The following is a 27,258-nucleotide window of genomic DNA, read 5'->3' as shown; positions in this document are numbered from 1 at the left end:
AAAGTGTGTTAGTAAGTTGTTATTCTGGTTTACATATTGGGCTCTGTGCTTGGTTAATGAGAGTTAGCACTAGAGAAATTGATTCTACATAACCTATTGCTACATTAGAAGTCGCCCCAAAACTTAATGACTTAAGATAGCAATAACCATTTTACTTATTTGAGAGAGAAAGATTGAGGGAGAGCCCAAGTGTGAGCAGGGGGAGGGGCAGAGGTCTCTGCTGAGCAGAGACCCTAACTCAGGGCTTGATCCCAGAAATAACCATTTATTTTCTCTAATAGTTTTTGTATGTCTGGAATTTAGAAGTAGCTGCACTGTGCAGTTGTGGCTCAGGGTCTCTCCTGAGGTTACAGTTTGATGCATTTCCAATTTGGCTTACATAACTGGAAAATTGGCCTTGGCTGTTGACTAAGGACCTCAGTTCCTTTCTACCTGGGTCTCCCATTGAGTATCTTCACCACATGGTAGCTAGTTTTCCTGAGTGAGCAATCCAAGAGACCAAGGCAAGAGGTGCTATGTCATTATGATCTAGCTTCAGAAGTTACATACCATTTGGGGCACCTGGGTGGCATAGTCGGTTAAGTGTCTGACTCAGTTTCAGCTCAGGTCATGATCTTGGGGTCTTGAGATTGAGCTCTGTGTTGTACACTGCACTCAGCGCAGAGTCGTCTTAGGATTCTCTCTTCTTCTCCTTCTGCCCCTCGGGCTTGTGCTCTCTCTCTCTCAAATAAAGATTTATTTATGAGAGAGAGAAGAGTGTGAGCTGGTGGGGAGTGTGTGTGCAAAATGGAGATGGGAAAGTGGGAGAGAGAAGCCTCAAGCAGAATCCCTGCTGAGTGAAGAGCCATTGTGGGGCTCCATTCCAGGACCACAAGATCATGACCTAAACCAAAACCGAGAGTTGGTTGCTCAACTGACAAAGCCACTCAGGTACCCCTAAATAAATAAATATTTAAAAAAAGAGAAGTCAAAGACTATCATTTTTGCTATATTCTATTGGTCACAGAGGGTAAATCTGAATCAGAGTGAGAGCAGGACTACACAAAGGTATGACTACTAGGAGTTGAGAGTCATTGGGGGCCATCTGAAGACAGGCTACCACAGAGCCCATCAACTAAGTAGCCATCCCTGGCAATCCTGCTCCTCACTATATGCCTTCCATTAAAAAAATAAACAGTTTAATATTGTTTTTACACCTGTCATCACATTTTATCTTCACCATACTTCTGCCAGTAAGAAAAGGGAGGATCAGCTGCAATGAACCCACCTGTGATTCAGGTACAGACTGATTCAAGTTAGACTATTTACGATGAGGAAAAGAATCAAGATTCTGTGTATGTTTTGCAACATTTCTGCAAAAATTACCCTTTTGTGTTTACTTATACTGAAATTGAACACTGACAAGAAAATGTATATATTTCCCCAATATTAAGAGAATATAAACAATCAAACAACTGAGCTGATTTTAGTAAGATCAAAAGAAGTGAGAGCAGACTTAGTGTTCCATGTGGTAGCCTGTCTCATTAAGTCTGAGAGCAGACTTAATGTTCCATGATGATAGGGAAATTCAAAATCACCCTCTCAATAAATTTATAAAGAGAAATATAATCTTCTCAGACAAATAAGTACTATAGTCTCATGGTTAAAGGTTATATAACAATAAGTCATTGTAAAAAAAAAAGTCATTGTATTAAAAGTAGAATTTCAGGGATGCCTGGGTGGCTCAGTGGGTTAAGCATCTTGACTTTATTTCGGATCTGGTCAGGATCTCAGGGTTGTTAGATTGAGCCCCCCCAATGGCCACACTGGGAATGGAGCCTGCTTAGAGTTCTCTCTCTCCCTCTGCTCCTCCTTGCCCCCCTCTCTAAAAAAAAAAAAAAAAAAAAAAAGGAAGAAAGTAGAATCTCATAGGAAAGCTTTGTTCAAGTCAGCCAGAATATATTTTATAACAATAAGATATCAAATAAGTATAAATAGGAAACATCTTCACTTCAACCTGGCTTACCATTAGTATTTTCAGATATCTAACTTATAAATATTATTCTACTTTTATCCTTTTCTGTAAAACAAGATATAATGGTTAGCTAAGTGTTTTATATTCTAAAGACTTGTGTCAGTAGCTCAAGGTTTCTTAGTCTATTGAGATTCCTGTTACCTAAAAATATGTTTGGTTTTGGTTTCAACTTTGTCTTTAATCAAGGTGAATTTAAAGATCCAGAAACAATGAATCTGACCATCATATAACCATGATGATCCTTCAAAGTGGGATGTGGATATGGTAGAGAGGAGACTGTCAAAGGGAAAGAAAGATGATCGTGTCTCTGATCCAAAATGATCATCCAAGATGCAAAGGCACTCTTTAAATCAGGAAAGAACCAGAGTCCATCTAATCAGGATAGCTGAGGGGAAAGGATTGTGCAAAGGACACTAACATTTGTTATATGACATCTACCAGACATTGATTTCCAGATGAAGAAACCAAAGCTCAGGAAGGTCAAGTAACTTGTCTAAGGTGCACAACGAATCTTTAATGATTGAAACCAATGACTAACCTCGAATCCTTCCTACAATCTTACGCTCACTCCTGGGCCAAGAATATGAGAATTTATGATTTGTGCAATCTGGATTTTTACCTCAGGGTCAACCAAACCACCTCTGAAACCTAGAAAAGGCTGGAGCTCTATTTTTTTTTTTTTTTTTTACTTCTATATAGTGCAGTATTAAACTAAATTGGGACAACTCTGTAATTGTGTCTTACTAAAACTGGGACTAACACAGAGTGATTGAGTTAAGTAGCCTTGCCTTAGTAGAATAATCAGGTTGACTTCTTTTCTGGATGAGTCCTGGAATTCCTAGAAGGGAGAATCTGGAGCCTTTTATGTGGTACTATGAAAATCTGGTTTTGCTAAGAACTTGACCAAAGTCTTGGCGGTGTCAACTCCAAAGATAAGTCCTCAGTTTCCTTGCAGTTACTGCTTGAGATTCTCTGAAGAATTGTTTCTGAAGGGGCATCTGGTTGGCTCAGTTGGTAGACCATGCAACTCTTGATCTCAAGGTCGTGATTTTTAACCCACACTGGGCATGGAATCTACTTAAAAACAATTGTGGCTATATGCCAGGATGTTTAGTAGGAAGCTCCTTCCTTTATGACATCACCAGGCAGGTAGCTAAGGGGACTATTTGAGACACTCTTAGAATAACAGTCACTTTTGTGGGAGTGCAAGAACAGCAGCATTTAAAACTGAGGGGAAATTTCCAGACTCCACTAAGACCCTCAGTATAAGCCAGCCAGTAAAATATGGGATCTGCCCAGAGGAGCTCCATGTATCGGATGGTCAAGACTAATAAAGCTGGGTCCAAGGTAGCAGTTTCAGCACCAAAAGGGTCTGAGGATACCAACACAACTTCTCAGCGGGAACAAGGGTACATTCTTGCCTCGAGCTCACGACATGCTTCGGTCCAAATGAGCCCTTCACTGCTTCGAAGATCAGAAGCTGGGCATCTCACCACTCTCCATTCAACATCAGACTATCCTCAATCCAGCTCCCCTCAGTCAGGGCCTGGCCTTGCTGGAACACCCATCCCTCGAGGAAGTGAGATTCAATCAAAATCAGAAACATCCCGCCATCCCTCTCCTCATCGAAAGAGCCATCAAAATCAGATAGCTTCCCATGCTGTCCAGATGCAGCGCAATGTTAGTCTATCCAGAGAGGAATCGACAAGAAGAGGGGTTGAGAGCAAGCCAGGGCGTGACATGAGTAATCGCAACTCAATCCCAGATGCCAAATCCTCTCGCCGGTTGAGTTTTGTGGACCAGAAGGATAACTTACAAATCTTACAAGAAGATGACCCACCCTCCAAGGTCCAGTACCCACAAGGGGTCAAAATTCGCCGTAGGACTTTAGTTTGCCCAAAGGATGAAGCAGTACAAACTGAGCCCATCCGAAAGGGTTTGACGGCTACGGAGATCAGATCTCCAAGGAGACCCTCTAGCCCAGAACATAGCAGTGCCCGTGTCAGTGCAGACTCTCGGACAGCCCTGAGAAGGATCCTTGGCCAGGAGTCTGAAATGAATCGTCCCAGCTCAATCTGTACAGAACCCAAGGCTTTGCATAAGAATATGCATGTGGAATCGTCCCTCAGACTCTCTGTCCTTAAGGATTTGGATGGTGGACGCCGAGTTTCTGCACGTCCAGATCCCGAGTCTGTCCCCAAGCATTCTGTCTTTGCTGACATCAAGTCCTCCCCAAAGATCTTAATACCAACAGAAGTAGAGTCTAACCTGAGGCCCTCAACCCGAGGAGACAACGAGGTTGGCCGCAGGGTAACCATCTCCCCAGGGGGACAATTACTACACCCAGCACCCCGGGTGACATCTCGAGCAATGTCTGAGAGCCCTCCCAAACCTACGTTTGTCACTCCAGAGCGCAGCTATAAGCAGCACACCCAAAGGCCTTCTGAAAGTGTCTACATGTCTCCAGGACCATCCCAAAAGCCCTCTGTCCACGCAGAACTGGAACTGACCCCTCGGCCCTTACCCCCTCGGTCCTTACCTAGGTATGGGCCTGATTCCTCATGGTGGACCTTACTCAGTCCTGAAGTTGAAACACCCCAAAGCCGGCCGACAACACCTGATTTTGAGTCTGAGTCCCCTCCTCCCCCAGATCCTTTATTGTCGTTTTTTGAAATGGACTCAAATCCTTTCTGTGAGGAAATGATGTTCCAGAGAGAGAAGGCAAGTCCATCACCACCACCAGCACCAGCAACACCACCACCACTCTCATTACCAAAGGAGTCTCTAAACCAGGCTCTGTTGAGCGAAGTGCCACAGGCCTTCAAGTGTACCTGCAAACAACCCATTGAAAGGTTTAGTGCTTTCTTCGTGGGTATGTGAAGAAGCAGTCTGCCCAGGTGCAGTCCCAAAGTAGTGAGGTGGGACATTGGGGTGGGCAGGAAAAGCCCCTTCTTCATTCTAGGCCTCAGAGCTGCCCTCCTGCCAGTGCTAAAGCTAGTCCCACCCGTGAGTCCATTGCTCCATTCCTTCCCCTCCAGCTTCTCTGAGCTCCAAGCTAATGACATCGGTGACGATGCTTGGGCTGGCATCAGCCATTGACTCTTCCAGGCAACGCTGCTTAACCTTTCAATGGAAGGTAGTAGAGAGAGGTTTGCAGGGTGGGAAGTGCATCCCAAGAATGGGGGAATGAAGAACTAAGCTGGGGTGAGGGCTGGTAAGGACTAGTAACGAAAATAAGTTTCTCAGGGAAATATTTTGACAACAAAATGGAGAAGGTGGGGGCATAGATACATTAGGACCCTGACTTCCAAGAGGGAAAAGGCATTAATAGCGGCACAAAGAGGGTGGAGAAAAAAGGGAGCAGGGAAATTAATCTTAGTCTTCAGGGGCTTCATGGAGAGGATCAAGGGCTGAGGGCATCTTTGGGAGGGGAAATGTGGAACTAGAAAGGGAGATGTTAAGTAGTGGGGGGAGGGATGTACATCCCACAGTGTGAAAAAAAGCAACAATCTCTGTTACTTTCAGATGTCTCTGAGGAAATGTACACTCGTGTCATCTGTTGGCTAAAAGGTCTGTGCTTTTCCGTCCTATGGATCCATTGTGGGGTCTGGGAGGCAGGAGGACAGGTGGGAGGGTGATCTCTGTGTATCTATAGAGCTAAGTCTGTCAGGACCAGGGTTTGACTTGAAGGAGCAGAGGAAATCCTTATCTTGTCTATAATTCCACTGTTAGAGTCATTCCTTTGGGACTTGGAAACTTTTTGTTTTCAGGAGCCTCCTTTCAGTGGGAAGTAGTCACTTTTGGAATGGAAAACAATTTAAGCCCATTGCCTTACAGTTGAGCTGGACATGCCTCTCATGTGATTTAAAAAAAAAAAAAACCAAAAACAAAAAACAAGTCACCAAGACAAACTACCTATTTCATAGTCTTCCTCAGGGCTGACTCCACACTAATTCAGGTTGATGGGTCTCCTCTGTCTCTCTCTGGTTCCTCAGAATTCTCCTCAAGCCCCGGTAGCTGGACCTGGAGAGCATAGACTGCTACCCAGCAGGGTCTTCAGGGATGTCAGGCCTCTGCCTTGAGGCCATCAGTAGGTCCTATAACAAACTCTAGAATCCTTTTTTTTATTTTTTTTTAAGATTTTATTATTAAGTAATCTCTACACCCAACATAGAACTCAAACTTATCACCCTGAGACCAAGAGTCACATGCTCTACCAACTTAGCTAGCCAGCTGCCCCCAACTCTAGAATCTTTAAGAGAAGTGTCCCCAGACACCCTCCTCCCACTTTGTTCCCTTGACCTCTCTGGTGGGAGGGAAGGTAGGGACCAACCCTCATTTAGTGAATCTTAGTAGCAAAGAGTTCCTACTTTGAATGTTATAGCTCAAAACATGCTTTAGTCTGTGAGCATGAGGGAGGCCAGGGCTCTGGATGAGGAAGTTCCTGGGGGCTTGGGGGAAGAGCTCTGGGAATGCAATCCAGTCCCAACCAGCACAAACCCTCTGAGTGATGGGCAGCGAAGAGCAGAGAAGGGTATCCCTGCCCCTCAGAGGGAGCAAAGCTCTATAAGGTTGAAGTTAGTAGAGAATGGACTCTGAAGTGATAGTATTGGGTTTGAGCCCTGTCTTTATTTTCTCACGGTGACCTTGGGTAAGTTATTTTCTCTCTCCAGTCGTTAGCTTCCTCATTAATGAGAACGGTAGCAACCTCTTAGGATCCTTATAAGGACTGACCAAGCTACTACACGTACAGCGTGGTGCTACAGTACTCAGCGTGGTGCCTGGCAACAGTGAGCCCTCAGTAAATGCTAGCTGTTGCTATTTGGGCCACTTGCACTTGGAAGGATGCTGGGCCAGGTTATGCCCAAGTCTACTAAATATCTTTAGTAAAATTCTCTTTTTCCCCCTCCTGTTGGTACTCTCTGAATTCCATTTGCTGCCCCCGGGAATGCCTGACTTCTGCTTCTCCATTATGACAGATGAGGAGGTAAGAACACCCCTGGGAAGTTACTTCCATTCTTCCTGTGCTCCCCCTTATCCAAGTCCCCCTCTTAACCTCTCATGGAAGTAAGAATGGAGGGAGATAGAAGTGCTCCTTATGGTTCGGCAAGTTGTTCACTGCACAAGGGCACCTAACAGGGCAAGTGGGGGCTAGAATCCAGCCTGCGTTCTCCTTACTGCACTGTGCACCTGTAGAACTGCATCTCCCCAGAGGGCGATTTGCACGAAGGCGCTATTTGAGGTAGTTGCAGCCCTGGAGAGATGATAAATCCTGCCAAGTGCTCCATGTGAAGGCTGTCTGGAAAGCCATACATTGGATCAGTCTCCACTTGGCTCTCCTTGCTACAGCCTACGGCACTCCAGAAAGGGAGTACTTTTCTGGGTTACACACTATTTGAGTTCTCAACTTTGAAAGGCACAGGGTAAACTCTGCTCTCGGCAGCCCTGTGTCCTGAATTTGGCAAAGAGTGTCCTGATTTCACAGTGCATTGTTCCTCTAAGTACTTTAGTTCTTCTTGGCCCCTATTTGATGAGATAGTTTGAGCTTTTCCTGCCTCCATTCTTTCTCTCACCCTATCTCTACCTTACCCAAAGCCTAGCATGGGCTTCTAATGGGTCCCACCCATGGGCTAGCCCAGGATGGACAGTTAATGACAGATAGAAACAGAAAACAAACAAGGGAGGTGGGGCAGGATAGCCTGAGCTCAGATAATGAAAGAGCTGAAGGGGAGGTGCCAGAAATGTGGTTGCCACCCCCTCTTCCTTGACTTCCTATTCAGCCCTACGCCCTGAGCTCCACTGTGGGTGGGAACAGCTACTTCTAGAGATTACCTCCACGCAAGACGGTAAATCCTTTTCTCCGTCTTCTCTTCTTCTCTTCCTTCCTTCCTCCCTCTATCCCTTCCTTCCATAAACAACTTTATTCAGATGCCTAGCACTCTGCTAGGCACTGTTTGGCGGTGGGGTTGTGGTGCGGGCAAAGCACTGAAACCTCAAGAGTACACACATTCTTTAGCCATGAGAAACTTACCGTCTGGTTGGGGAGATAAGACACAGACAGGAAACATTTAAACAACAATATGAAATAGTTTGTGCTCAAATGTCCAAATAAATGCAGCAGACTGAATATGGGTTCTTGCAGGGTCTTAGGAGAGAGGGAGTTGTCATCAAGGAGATGTGTGTGTGGCAGGGGATCAAGTTATATCCTCCTTCTCAAAACCAGGGGTATCTTAATAGCTAGCCTCTTGCTCACTCCTTTGATGCACTTACATACCTTTGGGAAAGGATTAGTGTTTTCCCTCATTCAGGATATGACGGTTTGGGCTGAGCAAGTTCCTCCCTGTTCCCCCCACCTTCACCCTCTTTCTTGGTGCATCTTGTTTTAGTTTTGGAAGTCAAAAGCCTTGGCAGCAGGACGGCTCCTTCCCAAAATAGCTCTTATCCTGTCTCGATAATTGCAGCTCTCTAGCCCTGTTCTGCAGCAGGACTGCTCCCCAGAAGCTGGGAAGAGAAGCTGGGGAGAGACTGGGCCTGCTGGTCTTTTCTGGCTCTTTGGAAGTGGGGTGGCATGGAGAAGGCCAGGGACTTCTCAAAAAGCGTGAGAGTGCTAGGCCTTCCCCATTCTGTTCTCCAGGCTGCATGGCCCACAGGCCATCCCACGAGAGAGAATCTGTGGTATGGATGTCCAAGGCCTCTGGTTCTTCTGATCTGGGAATGGTTGACTGTAGAGTCTGTTCCAGATTCCATTCCTGGCAGGCATTCTCTGGTGGCCAGCCACAGCTCCTGGCTTGGGGGTGGCCATATGTTTGTTGTTGAGCTTCACAAGCCCTTCTGGGTCCACAGCTGGGGCCAGAGCCCAATTCAACCATTTCTCTCTTAAGTGTCAGTCTCTTCCCAAGTGGCTCCTCAAGGCCCTTTTGTCCAAGGAGCAGAGCTTACAGATGCTTCTCATCCTTGGATTGGTACATTAGGGGCTGGAATCTCCCCAGAGAAGGTTATGCTGAACTGAGGGAAGCATTCCTAATGGTTTTGTTTTTGGTATCAGAACGAGCAAAAGCTCAACAGGAAGGTCCCCTATTGGGTCAGCTGGGGCTGTCTTCTCACAAAGCCCTGGGGAATTCCTTGGAATAAAGCAGCTCTTGATGGGAAGGGCTGCACTGCCCCTGATGGATGGGGCTGCCTTGGCCCCAAGGTCCTTGTCCTCAAGGCACCTAACCTACTTGCCCTTGAAAACGATGTCTCAGGCTGTCAGCAGACAAGGTGGTTTACTTCCTTCTATGTCTATCAATTATGCAAGAAACCAACTCTGGAAAAGAGGCCAGGAACCAGGGGAGGCCATCTCAGTGATACCTAAGGCAGACTTTGGTGCCTTTAAAGTGACATGTCATTTGGCCTCTGGGATGGTATGACCAGCCTCTCTTTGGCTTTTGAGTCTTGGGGAAGTTTTGCTCAGGTAGACTTCCTCGACAGAAAAAAAAAAAAACAGAGTCTAGGAGAAATGCTGGGCTGCTTCGCATTCCTGGGAATGTTAACAGAGTGCCAGGAGGAGGGCTGTCTGAAAGGAACCCTTGAACCATCTTTCCCACTGCCCTCATTTTCTCTTGCTTTGTATAGAGGCCTGTAGTTGAAAAGAGAGGGAATTGAAAGAATGGAGCAGAGCTGCTGAAAGTGGGGCAGGGCACATTGGGGGGCTTTTCATAACAGCCTGACCCCTGCCACCCAGCTGCTCTTTTGTCAGGTGATGCCTTGTTTTCCAGCTACCATGGGCAGCGAAGTCCAGAGCCAAATGGGAGGCTGATAACCTCTGACCCACACTTGCTATTTTGGGGACAGTCTAGGTTGACCAGCTCATCAGGGTTTGCCTGGGATATTCCTGCTTTAGCAACCTGTGTCCTGGGACCGGACCTCCCAGTTCTGGGCAAACTAGGGCAAATGATGACCCTAGGACAGGCTAAGGTGCAGTGTACATCAGCAGGAGCCACTGGAAGCACAGGGTAGGGGTGTGATGTCCTGCCTGCCCTGTGAGACCTGAGCAGATTGTCCCTCTGCCTATGAAATGGGGGCAGGAAATTCCTATGCCCCTCCCTTGGGCTTGATGGCAGAATTGAGGCCAGAATCCCTTGGGTTTTGTTGTTGTTGATGTTCTCAGAATGATTCTACATAGGGAAGAATCTGCCACTTTTGTTTTGGACTCTCTGGTGTATTTCCAGAAGCTGCTCCTTCGTTCCCTGCCTGGAACCCATCTCCAACATTGTATCTTACTGTCAGAAGAGCTTGGTGGTATTTGAGATGGTGGATTTTTCAAGTAAGAGGAGAAATAGTAGGCCTGAGTAGATGAGGGAGCTTGACTTCAAAGGGCAGAGAGCATCCTTGGGCGAGGAAGAAAATCTGTGACACAGAAGTCACCCTGACAGCTGCTCAGCCACAGGAAGGTTATCCTGAGGGACAGAAACGACCATGTCCCTTTCCCCTCCTCTGCTCAGCTGCCTTTGGCCCAGCTGCCGAGGGGAGAGGCAAGAGACAGCTGCACCTTGGGGGCTGAAGGAGTGCCTGGAGGAGGGGAACAGAATGTGAGGCAGTTCCTGAGAGGCACTGAAGGTGGGAGGATAGGGCTGGCCGGAGTCACTTCCTAGGCATGCCCACCACAGGCGAAGTCATTTAGCTCCGGGAGTCTCCACAATGGCTGTTTTGGGGAATTCTGCTCAGTAAGTCTGAAACCAAGACATGCTTTCTAGAGATTGGAGTGCTGTTTAGGTGGGGAGGCTGGCTCTACAGTTGGTGGCAGCATGGGCATTCCAATGTCACTTTAGTCTCAGGCTCTTCTCTCATCCCTCTACACCCATTACACATGCACATTCCTCATTTTTTTGGAGGGAAAGCATTTGACATTATGACAGCTGATGGTTGCTGATTTGGTGTTGATAGTTTTCTCATTAGCTGAGATAATAGCTACCACTCATTTTAGTATCTACACCTTTTTCTTTCCTTTTTTTTTTTTTTAAGATTTTATTTATTTATTTGACAGACAGAGATCACGAGTAGGCAGAGAGGTGGGCAGAAAGGAGGAAGCAGGCTCCCTGCTGAGCCGAAAGCCCGATGCGGGGTTCGATCCCAGAACCCTGAGATCATGCCCTGAGCCGAAGGCAGAGGCTTTAACCCACTGAGCCACCCAGGCGCCCCTGTGTACACCTTTCTAAGCATGTTACTTTAGTGAATCTTTATAGCAATCTCATGAGGCGGATTTTTTTCTCCTGATTTCACGGGTGGAGAAACTGAGGCTCAGAGCTGACGCCTCAAAATCGAGAGCACTTTAGGGAACATCCTGCCCTAGGAATTTATACATGGTATAGAAACCCTTCTTCCATAGCCACATCTTCCTGCAAAGTCACTTCTCAATATTTCAGCAGTACCTTCAGACATCACGGATTGCGAAGGGAAAGGCTTTAGTGAGGGTAACATTTGTGTCTCTGCATGTGAACTATGACGCTGGGAGGTGAGTATGAGCTGGTGAACAGCCAGAATGAAGGGCAAATTCTGGGCCAGTGAAGCTCAAGAGCCTCAAGGCTTCCCTGTGCTCCAAAAATCAGAGTGGAAAGCCAATCAATGAATCCTTTCAGTCAATTCATATTGATCAGATACCTCCTGGGGGCAGAGGCCTGGTCATCCAGGAAGATATGACATCACATGTTCACTGAATTGAAATGAGTAGAGGTTAAAATCAAACATATACTCCCTGTCCTTGAGGGACTTGTGGTTCGTTTGGGAGAGGAAAGTATACAGATGGGTCACTTGAAAGGGCATGGACATTGAAGAACCAAACAAAGTCCAGTGAAATAAGTTAGCAAGGCTTCTAGCACAGAGGCACTTGGAGGGTAGTCCAAGTAGACACAGATTTTGACTCTGTATGATGAAGACCTTTTGTAAATTACTGCCAAAGATTGATGGGCAGTAGAGTCAGTGAGTTTTTAGCCATGGGAGGTATTCAAGAGCAAGTTGGGAGGTAAGGTGGAGGCCCTTGAAGGGGGGGTTGCAACTCCAGTGCATATGTAAGTCCCATCTCTCAGCTCCTGTGCCCTGCCCTACTGCAGAGAAGGTGCTGGAAGGGCCCTCTGCATGCCTCTTGCCCTTGCTGGCTCCAGAACTGCCCCTCACCATAGCCATACAGCAGGTGCCAGGAAACATTGTGCTCTCTGGCCTTGCCACCCATATTTCAGGCTTGCCCCAGGATCCTGGGACACTGGGGAACAATAGGGACAGGGGAGGGGCTTGGGATATTTTGATTTCTTCCCACAGGCCTTTCTGGACAGACAAGGTAAGATTTCCTTGAAAGATGCAACCCAGTGCTAGCCCTTTTGGTCCCACTAGAGCCCTCTGACTGTATCATCAGTGACTCATCACCTCTGGGGGAAGGGAGGTACAATCAGTTCCTGTACCACTTAAGAGAAACTCTGCTACCCAGAGGCAAGAGTGGCCTTTGCTAGTCATACAGATCTGAGATCCTGATTTCTTGTGGTAATCACTATTTATTCTTAGCTTTTGAACCTGGGCCTTGGCTTGGTCCACGTGCAACATCCTCATTTAGTTTGGTGCCCCACAACCTTCACCCGTGGGTAGGCAGGAAAGGCCCAATGGCAGGGACCACGAGTTTTTTTTTAAGGTTACTTATTTGAGAGAGAGTGTGAGCACATGAGCAGGAGGGAGAGGGGAAAGCAGAATCCTAGTGAAGTGGGGAGTGGGATCCAGGGCTCGATCCCAGGACCCTGAGATCACCACCTCAGCCGAAGGCAGACTCTTTTTTTTTTTTTTTTTAAAGATTTTATTTATTTATTTGTAAGAGAGAGAGAGTGAGAGCGAGCACAGGCAGAGTGGAAGGCAGAGTCAGAGGGAGAAGCAGGCTCCCTGCGGAGCAAGGAGCCCGATGTGGGACTCGATCCCAGGACACTGGGATCATGACCTGAGCTGAAGGCAGCTGCTTAACCAACTGAGCCACCCAGGCGTCCCACGAGTTTTTTTTTTAAACACAGACCACATTGGCCTGACCTAAGCAGAGGGAGCCCTGTCTAGCAGGCTGGAGGTGTGTGCTGATCTGAGTTTTTCAGGAGATTCAGGCTTTGTGCCAAACAAAGTGTCCACTCCCCAGAGCCTTGGCCTGCATACCCCAACTCCAGTGGTACCTGGGAAATTGTACTCTAGTCAAGGGGGTCAATTCCTGGTGGGATGTTGAATCATAAGAGCCAGAGCTCCAGGAGCTGAGGGGCACTGAGGCAATGTCGGGTGGCCACCTGCTAACTGGAGGTGGGGAGGAACACTCAGTGGTCAGTGACCCATACAAGGGCTGCTGAATCTCGGCTTCACTTCCGCCTGGGTGTCAGACTCTACCATACCAACCCCAGAACACGAGCGCTAGAGTTGTGGGGAGTCCGGTCCTAGCTTTCAGTGGGAGAAACGGAGGCCTAGGGAGGGGAAGGGACATTCAAGCAGTAAGATAATCACTTAAGCTGGCATGGGGTCCTAAGCCTAGGCCAGGTTCTCTCAGATACCCAGAGTGCGGCAGGGTTAGCACTCAAGGTTTACGGAATGGCTCAAAGTCTGCCTTTAGCTTTTAGCATGGTTCCTGTTGGGCATCGGATACAGCGATTACAAAGGCACTGTGAGCACCAAGCTCCTTAGAGTCTTGGCTTAAAGATGAGTCCCACAGTCCCAGGCCTCTCCTAGGGGCTCACTTCCCTTAAACAAGCTTGGGCACGAACGTGCCTCAGGACTCACAGAGCTCGCTGGCGCCTGGGCAGCAGGTGCCAGCGCGGAGCTGGGATTCCAGCCGCAGCTGAGGATGAGCTAGCCTAGCTGCTTTCTGAGATGTGTCTGTGTCTACACTTGGACTATAGCCAGGGACTGGGGCGGTGGGAGGAGGGAACTTACAATCGTGGAAAACAAGGCTTTGTGATGGGGCCTGTCTTCCTTGACATGGGCTTCCCCCACCTCCCACCCCGGCCCAGCACCCCTAGCCCAGGCCGTGCAGAATGCCAGTGGAAGTCTTATGAGAGCATACATGAGTACTAGTGGCCTACAGCTAGTTCCCAACAGTGGGCCTTTGTGTAGCTGGAGTTTGATGTTCGGGTCTGACGGCAGCAGCTGCTGCTACTTCTGCAGGATTCCAATAGCCATTGCTTTTTCTCTAAAGAAACTCTTTCATGTCTTTGTTTTCCTTCAGATCTCTTGGTCTAGCACAGGCCTTTTCCAGGAACCTCTCTATACCTTCAGAGGTTCCCTCTTATCTGAGCTAAGCTGCTGGCCCTTATCCTAATTTAAGTCTCCAGAGAGGTAAAGTGAGTTGCCCAAGGTCACCCAGCTAGGCAGGTTTCTCCTCACTTGCTAGCTTATGAATACCCCTGATTTCTTTAAGCAATGGCACCCCCCCTTCCATCCTTCAGTCCACCAATGCCAAATATCCAATAACATCTCCAATAGTCATGCCCCATTTTCTGAGCTGGTTCTCATCTGCATACCTAGGCCCTTTCCCTCTCTTTGCTAAGTTCTCACTTGATCCCAACCATGACCACTGGTGACAGATCAGACAGAAATAGGGTAGGCAGGCTCTGGCACTTCCAGAGAGAGAGAGCGAGCGAGAGCGAGAGCGAGAGAGAGCGAGAGAGAGCCATGTTTTACGTAGGCCTCAGTTTTGTCTAAAGCGTATTCGGGCCAGTCAGCCTGCTCTGGGGAAGGCTCTTGGAAATCAGGGAGAGGCATGCTTCTGGAAACTTCCACAGAAGCTGACCAGCTCAGACCTGTATTAGCTCAGGAAATCCCTACCAACTCCCCACCCTCTAAGCATCTACTTCTCCCTTGCTGCTATGACCCTTCTGAGCCTCTAATGCCTCTAAAGCCGCTGGGGCATCTGTCCCCACAGCATCTCACCTGCTTGCCCAGCGTAGAACAGGCTCAGGCTGGGCTGGCCTCTCCTGAGGCCCTCCCACTTTCCTCAGCCTCAGACAAGGCTCTACTGCCCCATAAAGTCCACTAGGCCTCTTCCCTTCCATCCTTCCAGCAGATGATCCCTCGATAATTTATGCAGCAAATCCTCTTTAATCTTTAATCTAGGGTCCTGCAGGAAGGGAACCTCTTGTCTCGTCTTCATAGTTTGGGTAGAGAGGTTCTCTACCTCTACCGCATTCCGACATTCTACTTTAGGAGGTGTGGAGTGTGTAGGGACAATCTATAACTTGGACGTCAGTCGGGTTCATTTCCTGCAAACCTTTGGTAACTAATGTTTTATCTCCCAACTCATGGGGCAAAACCCCTCTCCTTCCAAAAACATCTCTGGGCTTTTGCTCAAGTCCCCACTGTGATGTGCTGCCTGAAGAGGCCACTCGTAGGGGCTGAGTAAGGAAGAGCCAGGTGACCAGTGCAGAGCTGTACTAAGCTCCTCTGCGCACCCTTCGCTTCCCGGGGTCTCGGGCTGCAAGGCCCACCGCACGCGCCGCCCGCCGCCCGCCGCCCGCCGCCCGCCGCCCGCCCCGGGCACCCCGGCAGGCGCCGGCGATCTCTGAGGGCAGGCCCCGCCCCAGGGCCCGCTGGCCCCGCCCTCGCCACAGGCCCCGCCCCCGGCCGGTCCGCACTCTGGGCGGCAGGCGGGGGCCGGCGGTCCGGCGAGGTCGGCTCGCAGCTTCGGCCGCGGGTCCCTCGGACGTTGTCCAGGAGGAGCTGGCCCGGCCCGGGCTGCAGCCATGGTAAGGCGCGCGGGCGCGGGGCACGGCCGAGGCGCGCAGGGCCCTCTGCTCCCGGCGGCTCCGCGAGGACCCGCGGCGCAGCAGCCCCGGCTGTGCGGGGCGGGAGGCGCTGTCTCCGGCTGTGGGCTGGCGGGCAATGCTGGTGGACGGCGCTGCGTCGCAGCTTCCAAGTTTCTCCCTCTGATTCGAGCGGCGACGGAGCGGACCCCGAGTCCTAGGGTGCTGCCGGTGTTCTTGGACTGAGGGGTGGGTCAGTGCTGAGCGGAGGTGGGGGTGGGGGCCCGCCAGTAGAGACGCGCATGTTGGGCTGTGGAAGGCGCGTCAGCGACAGGCGGAGCTGAGGGTCCCCCGCCCTTGCCTGAGTCAGCTGTTACCTGGGTGACCCTCCTCACCCACCTGCCCTGGGTTCAGGGGCCAGTACCAGCTTCCATTGGGAAACACACAGAAGAGGCCTAAAAATACTGCCTGCCTCCCCAGGAGGGATGGTGAGACGCTTTGGGCCCTCCTTCCTGCAGCCTGGCACAGAGCAGCAACCAGGCTCTTCCCACTGCGTCCTCTGCCCGGGGGACCCCTGAGAGAGCGAGCGAAGCCTTGCCCACCATCCTACCCGTGGGTGATATCAGCTCTGTCCCTCTGCCTCTGAGACAGGAACCATGGGAAGCTTCCTCCTGCTGCACTGTACACTCCCCCACTCCCCCAAACCAGGTCCCTCTGCAGCAGTGGGGGTTGGGGGAGCTCATTCCTGCCACCTGTCTGGAGGAGAAATAGTCACCCCCCCCTCCTGGGACCCCCAGGTGGGAAGCTTTGATGTCTGACTATAAGGGGGTCAGCTTTTCTGCTGCCATCCTGCCAGAGCCTGCCACAGACGCATTATGAGGGGGGTCAGGGTCTCTGGCCCTCATGCCAGCCTCTCCTCCCAGTTTGGAAGCCCCCCAGCCTTTGCCCTCGCCTTGGGAGGCACAGGCTGTTTACAGGAGGAGATCCATGATCAACCTGTGGGGCAGGATGTTGGCTGTGGGCAGCCTCCAGAAAGGAACTCCCTGGGCCCACTGGAATCAGAGGCTTCCAGGTCTGGAAAGGCCAACATTTTGAGCTTTTGTCTTTCAAGCTGTGTCTAGGCTGCGGCCCAAGGCTTGGCTAGGAAGTCTTGGTGACCTTGTGACCTTCCCCAGAAGGGGGTTCCTGGGAGAGGCCAAGTGGTGCTTGTCTTTATCCCTGCCCCACTTCTCCCCACATGGGTACGGACGCAGTGATCGTTCCAGTGATGGAAGCCTGGGGAAGCATGGACTGTCCCCAATGCCAAGCCCAGCAGGGACCAAGAGGAGCTTTTTCTGCCACACACTGAGTTCAGTTCAGCTGAGGTCTTGTTGCTTTCAGCTTGGCTGAAGCCACCCTGTTCTTCTCTAATTAAAAGACACTCCACCACCACCAGAGTCGTCAGCTATAGGCCCTTTAGGCCCAGTTCTTAGGCTGACGTGTTCATGTCAAGCCAGACTCCTCTGTAAGGGGTCTGTCTCTGAAAGGAGATCAGTGTCCCAACTACTTTGGAGGTCAGTGGGTACAGTGGGGGAGTGCTCTCCAGCCCAGGAACCCAACGGGGTTTCAGTTTGCATGGGAAAAGAATGATGGGTCAACATTAAAAATTGTCCTGTGACTTGAAATGCACCTTTTCTCCTCAGGTTCAAAAGCTTGAGGTATCTCTCCCTCGCCTTCCTGAGAAGCAAGACAGGGCCATTCACAATTGGACATTAAGGCCCTGAAATTAAGATAATATTCAAAATCATAGAGTGTGTTTCTGGCCAAACCAGAAACGCTGGTCTTCCGACTCCATGTGCACACTCCCAGCCAGGCCCCTCGGTCTGTCTCCCACCTAATTGGCCGTTCTGAAGCTTCTGGGGTGCCAGCTTCCCTTGGGCCAGAGCTCATGCCCCTCTGAGACCAAGTGCTAGCAGCTCCTCCACTGACTCTCTGGGAACAGTGGGGTGATGGAAGTGATATAGGTCCCCGTGAGTCAGAGGTCAGGTATCCTTGGGTGGGAGGAGTCCCCTGTGGCTGGGACTCCACAGGGAAATCTAGGGGCAGATTTCCCAAGACAGTGGGGTTCCCTGCTAGGAAAACACGAAGGGACATTTGGGCAGAAAAGCAGGGCTATTCCCATGAGAACATATTTCCAGGGGATTATAAGACCTCCCACCCTACTTCAGCATGGCTTAAAGTTAAGTTGAAAGAGATTGGAGTCCTTTAGGAGTGGAGTCTCCTGGGTGGCTGTCCCCATGTGCCGATGGGCCAGATCACCTTGGGGACAGCTCACGACCCTCTGGAGGCCTCAGGGTCCTTGGGGGTTAATAGAGGTCAGGTTTATCAAGAGCCTGTGCTGCAGACAGACTGGGGAGGCTGGTGCTGTGCCCACCGGGGTAGGCAGAAGGCAGGCGTCATGGGACAGCCAATCAGAGGAGGAGGGGACTGCAGAGAAACAGAGTGATCCTGCTGCAGCTGAGCTGTCCTTGGAGGGTGGGAGCCAAGGGAAAGGGAGGAGGAGGGGGTGGGGAACGACATTCCACAGGCTTTTTTGGCCCCTGACAGAGACAGGGGGGGTCAAAGAGAAAGGGAAAGGAGCAAGCTAGGAAGCTGGATTACAACAAGAGCATCGGGATCAGGCTGTTTCCGTGTGTGAGGAACTTTGCCTGGGAGATAAAATTAGACCTAGAGCTTGCCGAAGCCTGGGACATGGACCATTCACTGGGATGGCAAAGCAGTTCTGTCCCTGAGGACAGGACTGAAGCTGGGGTAAGGTGCTTCTCTGGGAGATGGGGGTGGGGGGGACCCGACCTCTCTCCCTCCTGCCTTGAGGGGGATTGGGGCTTTAAGTAAAAAAATGATCTGGTCACTGTGAGAGCTGAGGTTGGGGGAGGGCAGATTGGAGGTGAACACCCTAGTGTCCTAACTCCTGATGAGCAGCCAAGACTGGCAGGGAATCCAGGAATGGTGGGTTCCTGGTGACTATTGGAAGACTGGGGATGTTGGGGTCCCCATCAGTGTCTTCCTCTCTCCCTTAACTGCTGCCCCTCTGCTCAGTGTGTCCTTGCGGAAACCTGGTGGAGCATAGTCATCTTTCACCGGGACCAAGTGCGGGGTCACTGTGGGGTTATGCAGAGAGGCAGGATTTTCTGGAATTCCCCAGACTCTAGCTGCCAGAAAACAAGACCTGCTGCACCCCATGCCCCCTACCCCCCGCAGCCCCATCCCTTCTCTGTTGCGATATAATGAATTCTCCAACCTGCGACACTTTGTGTGAAAAGGGGCACAATTCATCACTATGCCAGGACAGCAAACAAACTAGGATGGACAGTTACTCCACTGGGATCCCACAAATATTATGGGTGAGAAAAGCCTGTTAGGCTTGCTTCAGGACAGCCTCTTTTGTTCACTAAGCCCCCACATGCTGGTTCCAGTTCTAGGCTAAAGGGCCTCTTTCCTTCCCTCTGTCCAGGGGGGCCCTGGAGACTATAGCTACAGGCAGGTGTGGGGACGTGAGAGGCGACAGCCTGAAGGTAATTCTTAGGGAACTTTTCCCTGCATCCTCTCTCAGTCCCTTTCCTCTGGCATAAACCTGGCAATGTGTATGTCTGCCTCCCTCAATTCTTGCTCTGTAAACTGGGGACCTGCAGAAGATTATGGCCACGTTGTCTCCCCGCACTCTGGCCGGGACTCCATAGTGGTCTGGGATAGCCCCCACTGGCTTGGCCAAAACCCAGAGAGTGAGTCAGCCGCTGAAGCCGGTCCTTGTCCATTGTCTGGAGGTGGCATGTGGGTATTGTGAAGCAGAGCTGAGCCCAGCACTGCCAGGCACTCCACAAAGGGGGCTGGCTCCCCAATGAGAGAGGAAGTTTTTGGGTCTGGAGGGGGATGGCAGGAGTGGGGGGAAGTGACCTCTCTTCCAAGCTGGAGATGGTGGTGGACAGGTCTCTACAGAGTTGGCCACTCTTTGCCTACCCACCCCTGTGGTTCACGGCTCAGGCCAGATCCTCTCCTACACTGCTGGCTGAAGCTTACCCCAGGTAGAGGGGGCAAGAGACAACCAAAGGGTGTTTCCTCCTGCATGTGCCTCCCATTTAGGGGCTGTCAGTAGCCTAGTGTACTCATATCTTCCCTCACTGGGTCTCTCCTAGCTCACTTCCATCATGCGCTCAGCATCCACTGGCAGGTTTACCCTTCTGCCCTCTGGCCTTGGCATAGGTTCCAATGTGGCACGGTGTCTGGATGGGGGGGGGGGTCAGATGTCAGATCAGCTGTGCTGAGCTCTTTGCAGTGAGCCCTGGGAAGTGGGCACCCCCAGTAGAGTCTGTGCCTTGGTACTAGAGCTCACTGACCTGCAGTGACGGCTGGCACAGAGCCCCTGCTGGCCCTTGATTTACCTGGGCCGGCAGCTCCCTTCACCCCACCCTACTCCCTGTCCCTCACTCTGACTGACTCTCTGCACTCTCCTTAAAGCCTGAACCACGTCCTCCTCTCAGCTCTAACACCTCCATTGCTCCCCATTCTTCAGTCTGGCTTCCTGGCCTTTAGGGCAGTCCCTGGGCCATGTCTTGGCCAGACCCCCAGGAAGGGCAGGGCGGTGAGCACCCTGTTCAGAGGGAGCATCAGGACTGGAGCTACTCAGACCCCAACAGCAGTTGAAAGGACTTTGGGGACTGCCCAGGGCTGCTCCTGGATCCTGGGGTCTCTCCTGATGTCTCCACTGGGAGGCCCAGGAGCAGGTGAGGGAGGGATGGGGAGCATTCCTCTGGCTTGGCTGCGAGTGCAGTTTCTTTCCCTTCTAACTGCAAGCGCTTTCCTCTCTCCCCCTCTTACCTTCTCCTGTCTTCCTCCTTCATTCTCCCCTTCGTGCCACCTACCCACCCCTCACCCCCCCCAGATCAAGCGCTTCCTGGAGGACACCGATGACACAGAACTGAACAAGTTCGTGAAGGATTTCCCAGGAAGCGAGAGCTGCCACCAACCAGAGGCCAAGACCTGGGGGTCCAAGCCCCAAGTCCTGGAGCCAAGGCCCCAGGCCCCGGACCTCTACCAGGATGACCTGGAGTTCAGAACCCCCTCGTGGTCCCAGGCCTCTGACAGCCAGCAGTGCTTCTCTGCCTCTGCCCCTCTCAGCCCCTCAGCCCGGCCCCGCAGCCCCTGGGGCAAGCTTGATCCCTATGACTCCTCTGAGGTAGAACCTCCAGCCCTTGGCCTTCGGTGGGCTGGTGCAGGAAGACCCAGGGAGGGAGCAGAGAGATCCCGAGTGTATGTGCGTGTATGGGCACGTGTGTTTGTATAGGTGTGTGCACATGCATGCATGCATGTTGACCTGGGGTTCTCTGTCTTGTGTCAGCCCTAGCTCCGTGGCATTGACCCTCATGTGCACTGCAAACTGTTAGCAGGGGCAGAAGCCTAGCTGGTGGCCCTGGATGGGCCCTCGAAGGAGTGTGACAGTGCTCCTCCAGGGCGGGGGCAGAGACCTAGGAGGGAGGGAAAAGGCTGGTGTTGGGTCCTGGGGCCCCTCTTGCCTCTCATTCTGATGCACTCTGCCTTCCTGTCCATTAGGATGACAAGGAATATGTGGGTTTTGCGACCCTACCCAATCAAGTTCACCGGAAGTCTGTGAAGAAGGGCTTTGACTTTACCCTCATGGTGGCAGGTAGAGGAGGGGAAGAGCTGGACTGGGTAGGGGTTGTTGCAGGTAGGGATGGTATATATGTGGGGAGGGGGCATGGGTAAGGAAAGAAAAAGCAGCCAGTGGCTGTGTCTTTTTGGCAAATAACCAAGAGCCGTAGGTGGCCAAAAGTGTGTATGTGGGGGGTGAGGGGACGTTGAAGTGGTACAAAGAACACTTGATCAACAGCTTTCCAATATTTGCCTTTTTCTGTGTGACCTTGGGCAATCTCTTACCCTCGCTGGACCTCATTCAAATAAGGCTGGACAAGCTGTTTTCTCTGCTCCCTTCCAGCTCTAAAATGCTATGGTTGTTTGTCTGTTCCCAATTAGATAAGAAAGCAGCTCCCTCCACAGCTTGTTCTAGGGGGGGTGCCTCTTGGCTATAGCTCTTATCTTCTGTCCTCTCTCCCCCATCAGGAGAGTCTGGCCTGGGGAAATCCACTCTTGTCAATAGCCTCTTCCTCACCGATCTGTACCGGGACCGGAAACTCCTCAGCGCTGAAGGTAAGGAAAGGAGAGGGGCGTGCAGACAGGCCTGCAGACTTGGGAAATCAAACCCATGCCAGAGCCTGGGGGCTGGGGGCCTTCCCCAGCAGGCAGGAAACCATGGCTTCCTAGAGGGATTGACGGCATCTCTCTGTAGGCCTATGTAGCCTGGCAGCCCACCAGCCAGCTCCCTCAAGATTTGGGTGCCGAAGCAGGGCAGGGACCAGAATCCTGCTCTCTGAGTCTCTGACCCCCAAAGGATTCCAGGAATCCAAGAAAAGAGCCGGGAGCAGAGAAGAGGCTGGGGCCAGAGCCAACAGCCACCGGCATTTCCTGTGTTGGGAAATGTGCTCCTTGCTGGTTCCCAGAGAACAGGCCCCCAGTCAGCTTGGGGTGGGAAGGGGGGCAGTGTGGATGAGGCAGTCTGGGCAGCAGAGCCGGTTGGGGTGGGCGGTTTGTCCTGACTGGGCAGGTCCTTGCCCTTGCCCTGGCCTCAGTTTCCCCCTTCTCCAGAGCGGATCATGCAAACTGTGGAGATCACTAAACATGCAGTGGATATAGAAGAGAAGGGTGTGAGGCTGCGGCTCACCATTGTGGACACACCGGGTTTTGGGGATGCAGTCAACAACACAGAGTGGTATGTCTGACCAAGCACAGTCCCAGATGCCCTCTTCCCATTACACACCCACCCACCCACCCACCCACACACACACACACACCCCACACACACACATGAGCATCCATTGGCAAAGACATAACCAAAATTCTCAGGAGGAAAGTCTGTGGCTTTGAGCATGCCACTGCTCCTTACAGGGTAGCTGTCTCCTCTGTAAAATGAGAGGGAAAGGGTTGGAATAGATACTTTCTAATGTCCTTTGTGACTCTGACCTATACTTAGTGGGGGTGAAGATCTAAGACAAGTAAGCCTCAAAAAAGTAAATCCAACTGAAAACATGTAGCACAGGGCCTGACATCTAGTAGTTGCTCAATAAACATCTCCTTCCCTCCTTCCTTTTCTTTCACCAGCCACATTTTAGGTGCCACAAACCACTTTTATTAAAGGGATGAGAGTGCCTTGAGGAATGGGTGAGGAGGAGAAAGAAGAGGCGAAGGGGAGACAAACAGGTTGAACTTTGTTTAAACTCCAGGCACCCTCTAGGCTAGAAGAAAAGGTGGCTTTGCCACACATGCCATCATCCTTGGCTTTCTTTCTTTTTTTTTTTTTTTTTTTTAGGAACTGGAGGGATGCTTAGGTAATGGTGGGACTCAAGTTGTTGGAAGAGAAGGAGAATGAGTGATAAAGACAGGAGAGAAGGGGGTGCCCTTAATGAAGTCAGGCAGGGGTTGCTAAGACCACTAGACTGAGTTCAGACCTTGACCTAGCATTAAGTAACTGCATGGGCTTGAGCAAATGACAGCATTCCTGTTTCTTCAGCTGAAACATCCCGGCCTTACCACTTTGCCCAGTTGATCTGAAAATCACCCCAAATGACGCATGTGAATGTGCATTAAAAATGAAAGTAAGAGCTGTTTACACTTATGGATTTTAAGATTATAATTGTAGCACCAATGTGAAATATAAGTGCAGGGTCCCTTGTTGAAAATGGTGACGAATTTCAAGATGGCCACCGCAGAGAAGCAAACCAAGGGTGGGCCCTTCTGAGATCAGGGGCCTGTGCCGACTCCACAGGTGGCCCGCCCAGAAAGCTGCCCCTGGGTAATCGCCTCACAGACTCAGCGGACCCTTATGGACCTTTCTGTGCTCTGGATCCCCAAGATTTATCATTACCGTATATGATGTTTTGACTTAACGTGCGCATTCATCTTCAACTGCAGTGTCTTAGCCTTGAGGGGAGGGCCATTTCTCCTTATAATCTTGCCCTGGCACTGTGCTGGCACACAGTTTGTGGTCTCCTGATGGAAATATTCCCAAAGGATTGAGGTGACCTCCATATCATCATTGCTAGGTATATGTCTCAGCACCCCAAGCTTGCCGTGAAACTACGCCCACCGGCACCTGGTTCCCACTGTAGCAAATATCATCCCCTCCTTCAGTCAATCTACTTACCTCTTCCTCCTTTCCCTCACAGTAGTAATTTGTTTGGCCTTTCACAGTATACAGTGCTCCTGCACATACATTCGTTCAGTCAACCAGCAGGAATTTATTGAGCACATACTAGGTGTCCAGCCAGTGCTGGGCATTTTAAGGGCTACAGAACAAATGTGAATCATCCTGATTTGTGAGTGGCTTATGGTCCTAGTGGGGGTCAGGGGTGGGGGAGAAGCTGTTCTCTCACATGTGTGTCAATCAGCTCAAGTTAGTGAATAGGCCAGGCAGTGTTGCAGCAAACACGCGGGGGAGTCAGAAGGTCAAGGGCTTGGGTGGGTAGAAAATTTGCTAGCCAAAATGATTTGGATGGTCTCTTAGCTGCTGTAGATTTAGTTTCTTCCTATATGAAATGAAAGTGACGGTGCTTACATGTTTACCTGTCTGGGCACCTGTCAGGGAGGATGAGGCTAAATAATAGGCGAGTGAAAGACTTGAAAACTGGAGTTCTTGAATGTGTGTGTGTGTGTGTGTGTGTGTTTATAAAATCATATGAAGTATGATTTCACGGTGTGGTGGAGAGAAGGGGAGAGCACTGTGCCCACTGCAAGGAGTCTTCACAGAAGAGAGCGTTCTTGGCTATGGCTTTGAGGGATGGGGTGTGTTTAGAGAGGTGGAGGTGAGGGTAGAAGCACACGAGCAAAGGTTCAGAGGCTGGACTATGAACTTGACTGTGAATGTGACTGAGGGCTTCCAGGGGTGTTCACCTGCAGGTACCTTATTCTTACTGGTCTGGTCACCTCGGTCTCCTCTCATCAAACTAGTATTTATTGAACTTTGCCTGTGTGCTTCATCTGATTTTCTAGTGGGACAGGCGAGATACACCCCTGTTGCTCCCAGGTACCTCCCTGGAGACGTGGGCAAGCAAGCCAGGGAACAGCAGAGGCTTGAGGACACTGCCCAGGGCGTGGGCCACTCTGTAGTCCCTGAGCTCAAGAGGCAGTCCCCACTCCCACAGTTTCTCTGCTTGTCTGTCCCTGCCCCAGCTGGAAGCCTGTGGCAGAATACATCGACCAGCAGTTCGAGCAGTATTTCCGAGATGAGAGCGGCCTGAACCGCAAGAACATCCAAGACAACAGGGTGCACTGCTGCCTGTACTTCATCTCACCCTTTGGCCACGGGTATGGTCCGAGCCTGAGGCTCATGTCACCGCCAGGTGCTGCCAAGGGAGCAGGCTGAGAGCGCCAGGGCAGGGCTGCTGCTAGCCTGTGGTCACACATTCCTGTTCCCCAGGCTCCGGCCGCTGGATGTTGAATTCATGAAGGCCCTGCATCAGCGGGTCAACATCGTGCCTATCTTGGCCAAGGCGGACACACTGACACCTCCTGAAGTGGAGCGCAAGAAACGCAAAGTGAGGGAAGCTGGTGGGGGATGGGGAGCAGGTGGGCTTCTGGAAAGAATGGGGTCCCCAGAACTGTGGGCCTCTCATGTGTTTGCCAGATCCGAGAGGAGATTGAGCGCTTTGGAATCAAGGTCTATCAGTTCCCAGACTGTGACTCTGATGAGGATGAGGACTTCAAATTACAGGACCAAGCCCTAAAGGTGGGACCACCCCAGGGCATCCCTTTTCCATCTTGTTTCTTTGGAGCAGAAGAGGGAAGCAGAATTCTTTGTAAGGGGTGGGAGAGGACCCTGGTTTCCTAGAGTGAAGCAGAGAAAATAGAGATACAGGTGGAAAGGAACAGGTAAGAGTGGGGGGGGTATTGACAGTGCCCCCCCAACTTCTTCCAGGAAAGCATCCCATTTGCTGTAATTGGCAGCAACACTGTGGTAGAGGCCAGAGGGCGGCGAGTTCGGGGCCGGCTCTACCCCTGGGGCATCGTGGAAGGTAAAACACTGAGCTTGTGACCAGGGTATTTCCTTGCCCTCAGAAGCTCTCCCCATGCTCCTGGCTGACCCCTAGCCTTGCTATGCAGTGGAAAACCCAGGACACTGCGACTTTGTGAAGCTGAGGACAATGCTGGTGCGTACTCACATGCAGGACCTGAAGGATGTGACGCGGGAGACACATTATGAGAACTACAGGGCACAGTGCATCCAGAGCATGACCCGCCTGGTGGTGAAAGAAAGGAATCGCAAGTATGGCCAGAAGCCAGGATGGAGGGCGGGGTGTGGGGGTGTGTGTGTGCGGAGGGTGTGGGGAGCCCAAACGCAGCCTTGGGTGAGAACAAGCCCTTCCTTGGTTCTTCTTCAGGCCCTGGGCTCAGTCCAACCAGATGCTGGGTTCCCCTTAGCCTTACCAAGTCCCTTTCCCCCTTCCCCTCAGCAAACTGACTCGAGAGAGTGGTACCGACTTTCCCATCCCTGCTGTCCCACCAGGGACACATCCAGAAACGGAGAGGCTGATCCGAGAGAAAGATGAGGAGGTGAGAGCAGTAGGGGGTGGTAGGGATTGACAGCATGGAAGGCCCCTGCTTGGTTATAAACCTCAATATTTCGTGGTTTGGGAGTAGGAAGATCCGGCTCTGGGACCTATTTGGGTCCTGGATTGAGGGATTGATTCTTCTACCCAGGGTCTCCATCATAACTCTGGGCTACGATGGCCCTGGCTAAGGGATCAGAGCTTGGGTGCACTTCCCTAACACTGTAGAATTCTAAATGGCCCCATTTCGCTGTGTGTGCCTATTCCAGCTGCGGCGGATGCAGGAGATGCTGCACAAAATCCAAAGACAGATGGAAGAGACCCATTAGCTGGCTTTGAATCCTGGATATTTAAATCTCCTCGTCCTGCCCATGCCGGCCCCTCCTAGCACCAGTTCTGCTCAGGCCCCTGCAGCTACTGCCACTTCGCCTTACATCCCTGCTGCCTCCCCAGAGACTCAGAGGAAATAAAGTTTAACAAGTCTATAGCTGCCTTCTGGTGTCATTGTCTGTGTCTTTACCTCCTCCTGGAGACCAAGAAGATCCTAGGGCCCATTTTTTAAAGGGTGCTGAAGGAGGGTGCTGGTTTCTGGCTTTTAAGAGGAAAGGGGGAGTAGGGCAAACTTTCCTCTCCTATGAGGAGAGGAACCCTCTCTATGAGGGTTCAGTCTCCGCTTAGAATCCAACCTGGCCTCTCCATCATACTGACTACTTCTATCCTGCCTCTCTTTTCTGGGGCCTGACCCGCTCTCCATCTTTTCCACATACGGTATTTTCAGTTCTATAGATGCTTTGGATCTGATATCCACTCTTGGGAAAACATGGTATTACCTGCATGCAGCTTCCTGACTTCCTGTTTCCCCTGATTT

General features: G+C 51.0%; 1 protein-coding gene across 6 annotated transcripts; it reads left to right on the top strand.

Moving 5' to 3' along the window:
- Window positions 1-3,331: 3,331 nt before the first annotated feature.
- On the top strand, window positions 3,332-26,882 carry SEPTIN4 (septin 4). 6 transcript variants are annotated; one of them, XM_059379381.1, is made up of 14 exons: window positions 3,332-4,886; window positions 5,540-5,584; window positions 6,994-7,001; window positions 20,657-20,950; window positions 21,325-21,418; window positions 21,853-21,939; window positions 22,435-22,558; window positions 25,015-25,149; window positions 25,262-25,379; window positions 25,469-25,570; window positions 25,760-25,856; window positions 25,945-26,107; window positions 26,295-26,394; window positions 26,660-26,882. In XM_059379381.1, the coding sequence occupies exons 1-14, from the start codon at window positions 3,332-3,334 to the stop codon at window positions 26,717-26,719; spliced, it is 2,982 nt and encodes a 993-aa protein (XP_059235364.1). In that variant the 3' UTR covers window positions 26,720-26,882. The 6 variants fall into 6 exon arrangements, with proteins under 6 accessions (XP_059235364.1, XP_059235370.1, XP_059235366.1 ...); XM_059379387.1 differs by lacking the exons at window positions 3,332-4,886; window positions 5,540-5,584; window positions 6,994-7,001; window positions 20,657-20,950 and adding exons at window positions 15,607-15,741; window positions 19,232-19,292; XM_059379383.1 differs by lacking the exons at window positions 3,332-4,886; window positions 5,540-5,584; window positions 6,994-7,001 and adding an exon at window positions 15,656-15,741.
- The last annotated feature ends 376 nt before the right edge of the window (window positions 26,883-27,258 follow it).

Source organism: Mustela nigripes, chromosome 16 (assembly GCF_022355385.1).
Source record: "Mustela nigripes isolate SB6536 chromosome 16, MUSNIG.SB6536, whole genome shotgun sequence".
Classification (NCBI taxonomy): Eukaryota; Metazoa; Chordata; class Mammalia; order Carnivora; family Mustelidae; genus Mustela; species Mustela nigripes.
This window is presented reverse-complemented; position numbering and strand designations above follow the sequence as displayed.

What these genes read in the sequence shown, in the direction of transcription:
- SEPTIN4 (XM_059379381.1), top strand. Translation starts at nt 3,332, where the DNA reads ATGGTCAAGACTAATAAAGCTGGGTCCAAGGTAGCAGTTTCAGCACCA. An exon ending in CTTTACCCTCATGGTGGCAG is followed by an intron (nt 21,419 to 21,852) that starts GTAGAGGAGGGG and finishes CTCCCCCATCAG; the next exon opens with GAGAGTCTGGCCTGGGGAAA. An exon ending in TGGAGCGCAAGAAACGCAAA is followed by an intron (nt 25,380 to 25,468) that starts GTGAGGGAAGCT and finishes TGTGTTTGCCAG; the next exon opens with ATCCGAGAGGAGATTGAGCG.